At 44.5% G+C, this 14,864-nt stretch overlaps 1 protein-coding gene across 1 annotated transcript in view; it reads right to left on the minus strand.

Annotated features, from left to right (window-relative positions):
- SDK1 (sidekick cell adhesion molecule 1) overlaps positions 1-14,864 on the minus strand; it is an 860,282-nt gene that overhangs the window by 136,051 nt on the left and 709,367 nt on the right. The window contains exon 22 of the mRNA XM_069486624.1: positions 13,831-13,952. Coding sequence (XP_069342725.1) covers positions 13,831-13,952 — 122 coding nt within the window. The remainder of the gene's footprint in view (positions 1-13,830; positions 13,953-14,864) is intronic.

A 14,864-nucleotide genomic window follows, 5' to 3' on the forward strand; every position in this document is an offset into this window, starting at 1 on the left:
TGCAACAGTTTCTTCTAAGGAAATGGCTACTATTATGCACAAATAAGCACTAAGTGGGCTTTTTTTTTTTTTTTTGCTTTCCATTTTCAGAATGAAAACTGTTTTAGCTGTACCCAGAGTGTTGCCACTAGCATCTTCATTATAGAAAACTCTGCTCAAAGCAGCCTTTTGAGGAGACGAGATGTTATTTTGGCTATTAGAGCACAGCAAACGGCTGCGAACGGCAGGGGTTTACAGAGGTAACCGAGCAGGCACCGGGAGTAGCAAATGAAAACACGTAACATTTGCATTCCCCCGTTTATGGTATGCCATAAAAATGTGGGAAGAGATGTTTTGCTCACTCTACAGTCAAAGGTTACTAATTAAGCAAAGCATTACTGAACCAGAAACACCTATAAAAGCTGCTGCTTTTTTTTTTTTTTTTAACCTACATCTGAGCATCAACTTATTACAGGGCCTTTCAACAGGCTCCTCCAATGATTAGGATCTTTCATTCCATAATTCACTGGAGGTAACTCTAAGTGATAAAACCTTCTTGGTGCACTTTAAAAAATGGTTAGAATTTAAAGGAAACCTTTCTGCAAAGAAGGTATAATTGAAAAGTAGATCAAAGGGAAGACACGTAAGCAAGTGTTTGGGCAGCAGCCCTTCAATCCCGGCCTCCAGAAGGCCGCTCTGCTGCTCTCTGCCTGGGCTCATGTTCCCGGAGCCTCGAGACCTGGCTCGGTGTCACTTCCTTCATGGGTGCTCCACGACCACCCACGGGTTCAGCTACGCCTTCCCCGGCATTCTTCCGGCACCCGAGCAAACCTCTCTCAAACCATCTTCCTGGTTTTCTCGGGACTAATTGCTGAATGGCTGACCTCTCCTCTGGACCACGTGCCCCTGAGTCCTGCTCCTCGCCAAACTGCAGCCAGCGCCAGGCACAGATGTTAACAACCATTTCCGGAAAGAGAGGCGGGGAGAGAGAACACTGGAGTCTCCCTACAGTAGAGAAAGCCTGGCATCCCATTCAAAGTGGGTTAGTGGTGGAATGTTCCAGAAGGCTTCATGTATACTAGTTACAGCCTCAAGGGCCCCACTGTTGGACTTTCAGAAAGCTGGGCTTTGTGGGTACCTCTGGAGCCTGCCTGGACCAAGGAGCCCAGGGACGCACTGTCAGAGAAGGAGCTGGGGTGAACCAGAGCCAGGCTTCACAGAGGACAAGGGAACATGGACGGACTGGGACCGAGGAAGCTGAGGACAGCCCAGGCTGCCCTGAGGCCTAGGCAGTTTTCTCAGAGCAGATTAGTCTGTGAAGTACCTGAAGCCCTGCAGAAAGCAGAAGGCTGAATATCTTAGAGAAATAAGCATAACACAAGACTCTGATTCTCTCAGCGACCCTGCGAGACAGGTATTACTATTCACGTCTTACGGCTAAAGAACCTGAGCTAGGAAGCGGCAAAGCTGAGATCCAAAGACTTGTCCTCCGACCCCACAGCCTGTGCTGTTTGTTTTCACATTACCAGTTTCATTCTGAGCACCACACGTTGGTGGCGTCTTTCCTGGGGGGTGAGTCCGAGAATTATCCGGGGAACGTGATGAAGGCCTGGGAGGTGGCACGTGGAATGAGGCAGGACCAAGTGCCTCCAAAGATCGCGTGGCCAGAGTCCTGTGCTGAGAATGGTGACAGGGGATGCAGAGTTGTTCTCACCCTGGATGGAGCCACAAGGCATCAGGTGACAGTGTGGGTGGGCCAGAGTATATTCTGCTTAAGTCTGTGGAAAAGGGAACACTGGTCTTTATCAACACCGGCCTAGCAGGGAAGTGCCCTTGAAGCTGTTGAAAGAGCTGCCCATCCGCTCACACTCTGCTATAACGTGCCTTCCAGGTTAGGAGGAATGGGTCTCAAATAAAAGTAGGATTGGTTTGGCCAAAAAATGGCTATTCATTCTAACCTCTGCCACGTCAGATCATGAGATTGTCTTCGGATAATTTAGTACCCTATTGAAAACCAGATCAGCTCATCCAACCAAAAGAGAATGAATTAGTACAACATAAAACCAGGGTAGCAGCCTGCTGGTGCATTCAATCCAGGTGCTTGAAGAAAGAAGCCGTGTTTTTCATGGGGCACAAAGATCCAATAGGAAGAGCCACGTGTCAGCCGCAAGCGTGCTCCACTCTGCCACGGCACCAGCTCAGGGTCCCAACACTGAGGGGTGAAATGCTCACTTCTCTTCTACTTCTCCTCTTGCCATTAAGAGCCCACAGATAAGTCTATAATCCTTACCTTCTCGAGTTTGGAACTCAGTGTCTTTTTACAGATGAACGTTTCCTCTCTAGGAATATTGAAACACAAATGGTTCAGGTAACGAGCTTTAGGAAAAACAGATGATCTTTTGATTTTGAAATTTCGACCATCTGCACCACTACCAGAATGTGTAGACTCGTGAAGCTAACTTTAAAGATCTCAGAAAGAATACTTCTAAGGGACTTCCAGTTCTGGCAACGTGGCAGACTAAATCTTCTAAAAAGTCTCTCACTCCAAAAGCCACAGACATGCTGACAGAGTATGGCAGACATCTTCTGAAAGGCACAGCTGAGGGCTCAAGGTGGCAAGGTGAGTATCCAGGGGCCACACATGAGTGGGCAGTGACCCTGCAGCTGCTCTGGGTGGGATCACTCACAGTAACCAAGGGAGTAGGGGCTAGTGACACAGAGGTGGCACCTGGGGCATTCGCCCAGTGGAGACACGAGGACGATCTAACTCCCTCACACTCTCCAAACAAGACTGAGACCAAGAAGGACTGCACCTCACTGAAAGGGGCACTAGCACAGGGGTCAGCTTGCCTCCCTCCCTCGGCCTGAGCTCTGGGTCGGAGCAGGGGGAGGAAAGAAAAAACACAACCTGAAAAACTCACAATCCTAGGCCTGCTCTCTTTTTGGTTTGGGATGCCTAAAGAAAGAAAATATAAAACATGATTATAAAATACCTCGCAGAGATTTAAACATTAGCATGTCAAAGCGATTAAGGACAGAGACTGAAAAATAAATGCACAAAAATTATTAAAAAGACATAAAATAAATTGAAAGAATGAGTACAGAATAAGCCACTGTTCATAAAAAAAAGTGGCAGATCTGAAGACGTAACTAATAGAGCTGTTTACAATGAAAAAATATGCCACTGAAATTCAAAACTCAATGAATAGACTAAAAAGCTAATTAAACACAGGTCAACAGAGAATTAATTTATTGGAAGCTAGATCTGAAGACATTACTTCGGAATAAAAATATGAAGCAGATGCTTGGGGACGTGGAGGATAGAATGTGAACTGAGTTCCCATGTCTAATTTGAATTCCAGAAGGAAACAACAGACAGAAAAGAGCGGCTATATGGAAAACCATCATGACAGAGAATTTTCTAGGAGATACAAATTCTCAGGTTCAAAATGCTCAATAAATCCTCAGCGGGATTTAGAAAGAACTCCCCACCCTCGCCCCAACCTGATGTGTAGTAAAACACTGAACACAAAAGACAAGAGATCTTAAAACATTAGATTATCTACAAAGAAATAAAAACTAGTCAGAAAGCAAGCTTCAGAATCAACAATAGACACAAAAAGAAAATGGGATGTTATCTTCAAACTTTAAAGAGATAACTACTATAATTAGAATATTAAACTATCATTTGGAGAATGGCTTTGAAGTAAAGATATTTCCAGATCACCCAGCGCTGACCATGGGAGAACTTGCCATTCACAAACTTGTACCCAGAGAACGACTAACAGATACACTTGAAGGAAAAGGAAATCGAACCTGGAGGAAAAATGCAGGAAAGAATCACGATCAAAGAACATGGCAAATGTGGTAAAACCCGAGCAAGCACTCACTGTGAGACTAGATGCCGACCATGATCGCTGCCTTTGGGCATAAAGAAGAGTAAGGTAGAACCGAAATACTGGACATATAACAAGACTGATTTGATTGGAATTTAGCAATTTTAAAATTCTGAACGGTGGAAGGAAGGTAGAGATAATGATTAACTTTATACCTCGATAACTTCAGTTTGCATGTGAAAAATTTAAGGGGAGTCTTTGCCCTTCCCCCCAGGGGCAGAGCATAAGGGGGTCCAGTGCAGGGTCAAGGCCTTTGCAAAGAATGTGTCCAAGAAGGGTGGCAGTCCACTCTGGGTCAAGAGATGGGCCACATACAGGGGAATTCAGCAAATAAATAAAATACTGAGGCTCTTGGGAGCCAGAGAAGGACTAGCATAATGTGGATAGGGGCAGCTCAAATAAACTGATGGATTTGAGTTGTATTTGGAGGTGAGGGTGGGAATTAATGCTGTTCAGAATACATGGATCAATATGGAAGCTGACTCAGCTGTAGACACATGAGCCTGTGTGCATTTCCTATCTCTTGTGCACTGAGAGGACCCAGGAGCAGTAACACCCCAGCAGGAATGAGCACACCTACTGCCCGGATCTTGGTCTCTAAATACCACTCTCCACTTAAATGACCAGAGGTCCCTTGGAAAAATGGCTGCAAAAGAAGAGAGAAAGAACAAGATGAGCTGAGAACATTTTGTGCCATCAAGTAAGGAAGTGCTCAAAGAACGACGTGGAGATGTCAAAAGAACATAGAAGCCAGTTGGAAGGGCCTCCCCCTGGGCAAATGCAGGGATGTTTGAGCAGCAAAATAAACTATTACAGCAATGGATTAAAATACGTGAAATAAAACAGGAAGTCATGAGTCCACACTGATATAAAGAAATGAATAAATAAATGAGAAGAGAAGGCTCTGTCTCATAGTAAAAGACCAACGAATAAATATAGAAGAAATGATCGGACTAAGAAATCACTGGTGCCATGATCGTACTGATCAATCCAGGCAAGAAATACCAATGCACAACAAAACTAGTGGATAGAAGTGAAATGAGACTTTTATATAACCTCAAAGTACGTCCCCACAAAATACTTATTAATGTTAACTGCAAAGGGGGAAAATAACTTTAGAATGGAGAAACCTGGCGACACCATCTTCAAGGGAGCAAAATTAACTCCACCAATAACAGGGCACATCAACACCAGATCAAACCCAACAAGGTACAGCGGGAGGAACTCAGCACCACTTCCCCAAATTCTGACCAAAAATGCATAATCTAGGACTAATCACGAAGAAACTTTCCGGGAATTCAAATGGAGAGGTATTCTAAGAAATGACTGGCCTGGAATCTTCAAAACATTTGAGGTCACAAGAGTCATGGAAGGACTGGGCTTGGAGGAGACCAGGAAGATGTGACAACTCGATGCGGCCTGTGTCCTGGATTGGACCCTTGAGCTACTGAGGACATTTGGGGACAACTGGCAAAACTTGGATGGGGCCTTTGGGTGAAGGGCAGTTCTCTGTATAATTCTTAAAACTTTCCTGTAGTTTCTAAAGTACTTTCGAAATGAAAGGTAAAGATTTAGCTCCAGGGCAATTGAAAACTGCAGGTAAAGTGTTAAACGAATGGCTGCAGCTGACTTGAGCCAGCCCGAGAGTAAAGCAGCCCAGGGACCACACATGGGGCACTTGGTCGGCTTGTGGGCTCCGCGCCCTGGAGCCACTGCTGTGAGCACCCAGAGACAGACTGGGGGCGTGTGACCCAGTGCAGGTCAGGGGAAGGGGCACGTCTGGGAAAGAGCCACTGGGAGAGGCCGGCTGGCTGAGGTGGACCCACAGCAGAGGTGGCAGACGATGAATCCACCCTGTCCCCTTCCAAGCTAAACAAACACAGCAATGCCCCAGCCCCCACCCCAGAGATTCTGATGAACTGACTCCAGGTGGGGCCTGGGCATCCGTGTGTTTAAAAATCCCCCTACCCACAATGTGCAGCCAGGACTGAGAAGGTCTGAGCACTTGAGCAAGATGCCCAAGAGCTCCTGGCCTGTGCCAGGCGGCAGCCCTGCCTCTCACCTCCACCTGAGGCCTAAGAAACACCAAGTGCAATCAAATCTTTGTTGATGAAAATTGGTGAAAAAAATAAACAGTTCATCTTAAAAATCAAGCCAAACCAACAACCAGAAAAAGCCAAGTTCATGTATGAGCATGGATACAAAAATCTTAACCCAAAATAAAACCAAACAAAATAAACATGACCAAATTGTGTTTGTCTCAGGAACACCAGAATGGCGAAAAATTAGAATCATCTTACCCATAAAGGAAAATATAAAAATCATATGAATGACTCAGTGGATTATAAACAATTGATTAAATTTATTTATGATTTTTTTAAAAAAAATCAAACAAACAAAAACAAAAAACCAACTCCTAGAACCAGGATTAGAAAAGAATCATCTCACCCCAACACAAGCTAGCTATATCTATAGCCCACTATAAATGTTGTAAATGTCATACTTGATGATAAAATTTTAAAAGAATTTTTTAAAGTTAGTAATAAAACAAACATTGGCTCCTATCACTGCTCCAATTCAACACAACACAGGAGGTTCTAGCCCTCCCAGTAAGATTATAAAATAAAAAAATAAAATGACATAAAAAAGAGAAAGAAAGGATAAAAAGCTCTCAAAGGAAGAAACAAAGCTATTGCTCCTAACAGATAATGTGAATTCTTTATAGAAAATGGTAGTAGAACTAACAAAACTAAAAGGAGAATTCCCAAAGTTTTTGGCTACGACACCAATACACCGGGCTGGGCAGCCGCAGACTGCTGGGGCTCAGCTGTGTGACTCCGGGCAAGTACCCTCATCCCTTATGTCTTCTCTGTGACACAGGGCAATAACAGCAGCTAGAGAGTCATTGTGAGGAGTAAACATGTTAATATTTATGAAAGCACTTAGAACACAGAGAGTTTATTAAATAAATAAAAATACTCAAAAACCAATTGTGGGCCATGTCTAGTGGCTCATGCCTGTAACCCCAGCACACTGGGAGGTCAAGGCAGGAGGATCACTTGAGGCCAGGAGTTCAAGACCAGACTGGGCAACATAGCAAGATGCTGTCTCCACAGGGGAAAAAAAAAAAAAAAAAAGAAGAAGAAGAAGAAAACAATTAGCTGGGTGTGGTGGCGAGCACCTGTAGTCTCCCAGCTACTCTGGAGGATGAAGTGGGAGAATCACTTGAGTCTGGGAGTTGGAGGTTGCAGTGACCTATGATAATGCCACTGCACTCTAGTGCAGGCAACAGGGCAAGACCTTGTCTCTAAAAAAAGAAAAAAAGTCAACTGCATTTCTATATGCCAGCAACAAAGTCAGAAAATGTAATTTAAAATATGCAGACATTAATCTTCACCACAGTCCTTGCAGACAGTACTACTGACCCCATTATAAAGATGAGGAACTTAAGGCTCACACAGAAGTTAAGAAACAAGTCCAGGATCACAGAGCTAGGAAACAGGGCTGCTAGAAAAGGGGCACCCAGGTGCATCCAGCCCAAAGCCCATATTCGTAGGATGGTAACTTTTGAGGCACAATGATTGCTCTCACTTTTCCTGCCTTTCTGAGAGCAGGGTGCTGGTTGGGAGAGATAGCCTAGAGCTTGTGCCAAGAAGAAAGTAACTGACAAAAGTAGATTTAAACAAATGGAAAGATGTATCGTGTTCCTGGATAGAAAGATTCGACATCTTGAGATATGAACAGGAGTAGCCAGGAAAATCCTAAAAAGGTCAAGCTGTGTGTGTGTGTGTATTGGTGGGGTTGAGAGAGACCTTACCAGATATTAAAACATATTCTAAAGCCTCTATAATTAAACGATGTGGAATTAGTACATGAATAACCAGACAATAGAATGGAATAAAAAGTTTAGAAAAGGACTCAACTGCATATGAGAATTTAATGTTACAAATCAGGAAGAGAAAAAAAAAAAGGTGGACTTTTTAATAAATGACATTGGGACAATTACACAGCTATTTGCAAAATGATAAAAGTGGATTCACACCTCACTCCATATATAAGTACAAGTTCCAAATGGATGGAGTTCTTAATGTAAAAATGAAACCATAAAGGTGGTAGCAGAAAATTGGGTGAATTCCTTTATAACTGGAAAGTGAGGAAAACCTGTCCACATATGATTCAAAATCCAAAAGCATGCAAGAAAAGATCGATAAAATAGACTTCAATTTTTTTTTTGGCATGGTAAAAAATATATACATATTGCTAATGGGAATGCAAAATGTTACAACCTTCAGAAGAGGGATTTGGCAATGTCTAGAAAGTTTGTATGTGCATTCATTGTTTGATCCAGCAATCTTACTGCTTGGAATCTACCCCAAAAACACAGTGGCAAAAATGCAAAATGGTTATGCAAAAGGCTGGAAAAAACTTTTAGGCAGAAGGGTGACTCCCACCCGAAGCTATTCACACCCTATTCCTGGAACCTGTGAGTATGTTACCTTACGTGACAGGAGAGACTTTGCAAATGCGACGAAGGTTAAGAGCCTTAAAATAGGGAGATTATTCAGGTGGGTCCACAGAAATCACATGAGTCCTCAAAACCAGAAAAGAGGCAGGAGAGAGGCCCAGAGAGATGAGCTGGCAGGAGGAGAAAGCTGAAACCTGGGAAGGACTCGACCTGGCGTGGCTGACTCTGAAGATGGAGGAAGGGGCCCCGGCCACAGAACGTGGTGGTCTCTGGAAGCTGGGAATGACCACCGCTGAGAGCATGGAAATGGGACCTCAGCCCTAAGGCCACCAGGAACTGAATTCTACCAATGACCTGGATGAGCTTGGAAGCAAGTTCCTCCTCAAAGTCTCCAGAAGAGACAGACGCTGCCTTGAGGACCCCTGGATTTTAGCCCATGAGACCCATGCTGGAATTCTGACCTACAGAACCGTGAGCCACTAAGGTTTTGGTAATTTGTTACGGCAGCGATCTAAAACTAATGCACATCCAGAACCTTCATCAGTAGAGGACTGGCTAAACAAACAAGCCCCAGCTCACGTGCACTAGGGAGACCTGGGCGAGCGTGAGAGAGATGAGGCTCTCCACACACAGGCGCACCTGGGTCTGCAGGGCGCACCGGCAGGCGAAGGCAGCGAGGTTCTGCGTAAGGACGGAGGATGCAAATGTGCATATTTGCTCATGTTGCGAAAAAAGAATAAACCATAAACCAAATACATATGGTTATCCACGGGGGAGAGAGGCAGCAGGGCAGAGGGGACAAAGAGGAACATAAACTTCTCTGAATAGAACTTTTTTTTTTGGTTTTGACTTTCAGATCACGTCAATGAGTTACATACTGAAAAATAAATTTAAAATGTTCCAATGATTTTTTTGAAAGTAAAATGATTCTAGAAGAAAATCATTTCTAAAAATTGAAGCCAAAGTACAAAATAAAACAAAAATCCTGAAATAAATGACCTTAACTCTGTACCAAGTTGGTGACATAATCACAAAGAGAAAAGAATTATGTGACTTTAGGACTTGGCATTTTGACTGCACATCCATGGTGTAATATATTCTAAGGACAAACACTTAAATTTCATTCATTAACCTTATTTCTAGCCATACTACTGAAATTACAATTTTAAGACTCACTACAACAGTAGGATAAAGAAAACAATTATGTTAGGATTTCTAAAAAGCAAAATGTTAGTGTACAAGAAAAATATTTAAAATATAAATTCAGGGTTAGTAATCTTACATTTGAATTGGAAATATCAGCATGTACTCAGGATGTTTCAGAAAAAAACACATATTTCCTTTCTCTGTCCACTGGAAAGCTCTAGAAGCAACGGCCAGCTGGTAACAGTGAGTTCCCACCCACCTCAGTGCCCAGTAAGGTTTGTAAACACTTGACACTATAAAACCAAGGCCATGTAGGAACAGCTCCATCTCAGCTTGGGGCAGGAAGGCACAACATGATCCTAGGACATTCTGCCGTATCAGAAAGCAAAGACGTCATCCAAGACTTGGGTCCTCATGCCAAAAGGCCCAGAACATGACAGGTTGCCCAAGGCAAAAACAGGTCGATTTTAGGTTCAAAAAGAGGAATGACTACAGGTGATTGAAACACACTGAATATACAAAAACCTATACCTTCATAATGACACTCAGGAAAGAGCAGGGCAAGAAAAGAAAGAAAGAAATATCTGTTTAACATCCAAAGGAATTAGGGGACCAATTTCTCACCCTGAAAACTGGCAATTAAGGAAAAGAATTAAGCATTTATTCTGCCTTCCTGTATTTTAGGGTAACTAAACAGTCTGAAGGATGAGAGCTCCATTTCTGAGTTCCAGCTACCAAATGAGGAAAGACTGACAGAATTACTGTTTTGAATATTCTAAGAAAATAGTTAATTCAGGCAAAGATCATGGATGGATGAGAACATTAGATAAAAAGCTGATGGGGGAATCGAGAGTCTAGGGATCAGGCTATGACAACCCGCTGTTCAAGTCAGCATCCCTAAGAGTGCGGCAACTGCAAGTGTACTGTGAGTGTGGGCAGCACCACCTGGGAAGCACCTGGAAGGAAGGAAGGACGGAAGGGAGGGAGGAAAGGAAGGAGGGAGGGAGAGGGGTGGAAATGGAATCTAATTGAGCCTTTGCAATGATCTTCCAGACTGCAGGACATGTGTGGGAAGAGGGACCAATCAGGTGACACCATGGGGAAGCGAACAGGTACATCTCCAATGCGACGCTCCACAGGACAGGTGACTGGGTTTTGTCCACAAGGTAATGGCATGGGGAAAGGGGAAGAGTGGGGGGGGGGGAACTTCTCTAGATGAAGAGAGATTTAATCTATAGCAGCAGAAAGCAGAGAGGTGTGCCTGGGAATGGGGAGGGCTGGTGGGGAGGGCTGGTGGGGAGGGCTGGTGGGGAGGGATGCCAAGGGGTGCGAGGGCACTTTTGGGGGTGATGGGTGTGCTCACTATCTAGATCGTGGTGATTTCCCAGGTGCATGTGTAGGTACGGTTAAGTCAAAACTTATCAGACTGTGCACTTTAAACACATGCAGTTTACTGTATGTCAATTATACCTCAGTAAAGCTAATTAAAAATATTTTTAAAAGATTTAAAAGACATGACAACAAAATGCATAGTGTGAATCTTGTGTGGATACTGTTTTCATTAAAACCATGGTAAAAAGATGTTTTTGGAAAATTTGGAAAAATTTGAGTGTGGACTGATTATTGGATGATATTAAGAATTTTTTATTAATTTTACTAGGGGTGACAATACATTATAGTAATGAGAGAAAATATATTTTAATGTAAAGTTTTTGTTTTGTTTTTTAATATTTTTAACACAATATCTTTAATCGTAAACTAATGCAAAAAAAAAAATCCCTGATGAGCAAAATATCAAAATTTTAAATAAATGCGAGATTCGTGGGCCAGGATCAGGGCGGGTTAATGAGGCGTCTGCACAGTGGAATCCGTCTTCTTAATATAAAGTTTCCACTGAAGTGAGACACACAGGCAAGTTCACAGACCACAGGCACATGCACAAAATGAGCACACACACAACCCCACAACCCGGATGCAGACGAAGAAATAGCATTCCCGGCGTTCCAGAATCCACCCCAGCCGTACCCATCCAGTCCGTCAGTCAGTGATAACCCAGTGTTCTCGCACCAGATTAGGGTTTCCTGTTTTAGAACTTTATATAAATGGATCATACAGTACATACTCAAACTAGGAGTCTGGCTTCTTTTGCTCGACATGTGCTTATGAAATCCCCCCGGACTGGCTCATGCACATATATTTCAGACAGGCCTGTGAAACACGTGGCGCGAAATGACACATGGTCTGAAATATGCTTCACAATCCATAGTAAAAAAGGGGGATTGATGGATGTGGCAAAACTTTGAGAATCCTTGAATCTGGGTGGTGAGTATACGGGAGTTCATTCTATTATTCTCTTGCCTTTCAGGTATGTTTACAACTTTTTATATTAAAAATATAAATAGATTGTGGGACAGAGGCACAAAGCCAATATGCCGTGGCAAACTGTGCTGTGTCCACCACGTCATTTCTTCTCGGGCAAACTAGAGCACACCACTCCCCAGCCTCTGTCCTGCAGTTACACGGGGCCCTTGTGCCCATCGGGGCCTCAGCAGAACAGCAGGCAAAAGTAGAGTGACCCCCTTCCAGCCTGCTCTGGAAGCACAGACTGAAGCTCTAGTGCGTTGAGCCATGATGATGTCCGGGCCCTCACCCAGCCTAATCGCAAGTTTCCAAAGCTTGCAGCGAGCGAGGCCACCTTGGCCTTGGTGGTGCTCAGTGTCACGGCACAATTAGACGCCAAAGGCCACACCAGGCGCTCCTGCAGTCCTCACAGTGCCGGCCCAGCTCCTTTTCCTGACGGACTTAAAGATTCTAAAATTGGTTTTCGGGAGATATTATGATTCTACTCCTGTATTTCCTCCAAAGTGTTGTAAAAGTTTGCTTTTATCATTTTAGTCTTCATTCACTGGGGGTTCATTTTCTTAATTTGATGTGAGGTAGGAACATGCCGCTGCATTTCCTAAGTGAATAATCGTTTCTGCTCCATTTCTGGATCAGTCCCACCTGGATGGCTCACACCTGCAGGACCCGACGTAGATTTCCAGAAACGTCTGCTTAGTGAAACTTTTGAAGATGTACATAGGATTGGTTCCCTAATTTACGGCCAATTTCCAGGAGTGAATTGTCTTACAATATGGGACAAGTACAGTCATGAAAACCATAGGATTTTACTACAGACAATAACTATTTTGGAACTTTACTGCTCCTCATAATTTGGCTCTTTGTCTTTTTTCTCCTGCTTTTATTAGAACATGGAACTGGCGGGTTGTGTGGCTCTCATCAATGCCAGCCACAGCCCTGCCCAGGCCCCAAGCCCTCTGGCGGCTGTTACACTCGGGGGAAGGCATTCTTGTCTGTGGTCTCCTCTCTTGGGTCCTGTGTGCTGTGTCCCCAGCCCTCTCCAGGGTCACTCCCTGCCCTCTGGGCTACAGGCCCTTCACTCAGCCACCTGCCTCCCCGCTGCCCCTCAACTGTAACCCCATGTCCTTTCCCCACAGTGGGAGTCCTTCCTCCCAAGAGAGAACTTTTCTCCTTTATAGCAGAAACTTTGCCAGTTTTTGTCTACCGCTATATCCCCATGCCTAGGACAGAGATAGAACAATATCTCTCTGAAAATATTATTGAATGAGTGTTTATTTTATGACAGACAAGTTGTTTCAAACAATTAATCCTATTAGCTAATTGTGATATACAATTTTTAAAAAATGGCTGGGCATGGTGGCTCACACCTGTAATCCCAGCACTTTGGGAGGCTGAGGTGGGAGGATCCCTCGAGCCCAGGAGTTTGAGACCAGCCTAGGCAACATAGCGAGACCCCCATCTCTATAAAAAATTTTAAAAAGAGCTGGGTGTGGTGATGGCGCATCTGTAGCTCCAGCTACTCAAGAGGCTGAGATGGGAGGATCACTTGAGCCCAAGAGTTCGTTCAAGGTTACAGTGAGCTATGATTATGCCTCTGTAGTCTAGCCCAGGCAATAGAGGGAGATGCTATTTCTAAAAACAAATTTTTTATAGTAATAAAATAAACAAATAAAAAGAATTTGAAAAAATCTCAGTCAACTATGCTATCAAATGCTGGGTGTCCATTTTGAACCATGACTTGAATTTTTACCCTTATGATCCCTCCTCCTTTCCCCGAGGAGGGCGTCCACTTTTCCCTCACCTGTCCACATCCTGCCCGAGTGTCTGAGTCGTCTCCAGGCTCTGGCTCTCCTCCTCCCTGACCACCCCACGGCCGCTCCAGCTGTTGACCAGGCCTTCTGCAGAGGCATCGCTCAGCCCCCCAAGTGCAGGTCCCAACATTACCCTGCAAAATGCCAGCACCCAGCTTGATGAGACACGTACCTGCCCCTCGACGACCCATCTGGAGATGGACGTCTTCCCGTCGTAGCCCGGCCGGAACTGAAGAGTGGCCGAGCGAGGGCTGATGTTGGAGATGACCAGATTCGACGGGGCGCCAGGTAGGTCTGGACACGAATGACAGAGGAAAGGTAGAGATTTAAATTCTGTCACAACTTACAAAAGGCATCAAACATGTCAGCAAGAAAACAGTTTCAGAATGATCCTATTCCAAACAAGGATTTGTTTTCACAGCCGCGAAGGCAAGAAGCGGCACGGCTTCCCCAGGCCCAAAACCGCAGCGGGGTTTTCACTTCCAGGCCACCCATGGGCTCCATGCGTCCGCGGTGGCACTGGAGACGTCACGAGTGTGGTTTATCCTAGAGGATAAACTCAGAGGGCGAGATCAAGTCTTAGTCATCGCTGTACACAGTACGCAATTAATAGATACTTGTTGAATGAAACAAGGATGAAGGATACCACTCCTCCTGGCTCCTGAAACAATGCCAAGAACGGAACAGCCGTGCTCCCTTTCTCTATCATCACGCACCTGCACCTCGGAGGGTGGATGGAAGAACGGACAGGCCCAGTTTTGCTTCTAGGCAGCAGGGCCCGGGTGAGTGCTCAGGTCTTGAGCCTCAGGCTTCTTGGTCTGGTTTCCAAGACAACCAAATTCAGGTGAAAGTGCAGAACTCTTCCCACTCTGCTTGTATTCAGTTGCTCCAGCAACTAAACAAGGTGGAAGGTGCTTCTGAATAAACCCCTGTCCTCTAAGGGTAGCTCTGGCTTAAGCCCACCCGTAGACGAGAGACCCTTTTGTAGGGGCTGCCCTACAAAGAGCCCCTCCCACTCAGAAGTGTAACACTGAGTTCAGAGTAAGAGCTTTTTATTATCATGCACTGCAAAATACCCTAGAGGAAGATAATGGGATAAAATGAGGAAAAAAAAAGGGAACGCAATGCCAGTGCAGCTTTCAGACTGCACTATTTCTGAGGAATGATTTCCTGACTTGCCATTGTTTGGGGTATTTAAAACCCAAG

The sequence above is a fragment of the Eulemur rufifrons genome, chromosome 14, assembly GCF_041146395.1.
Source record: "Eulemur rufifrons isolate Redbay chromosome 14, OSU_ERuf_1, whole genome shotgun sequence".
NCBI classification, from domain to species: Eukaryota; Metazoa; Chordata; class Mammalia; order Primates; family Lemuridae; genus Eulemur; species Eulemur rufifrons.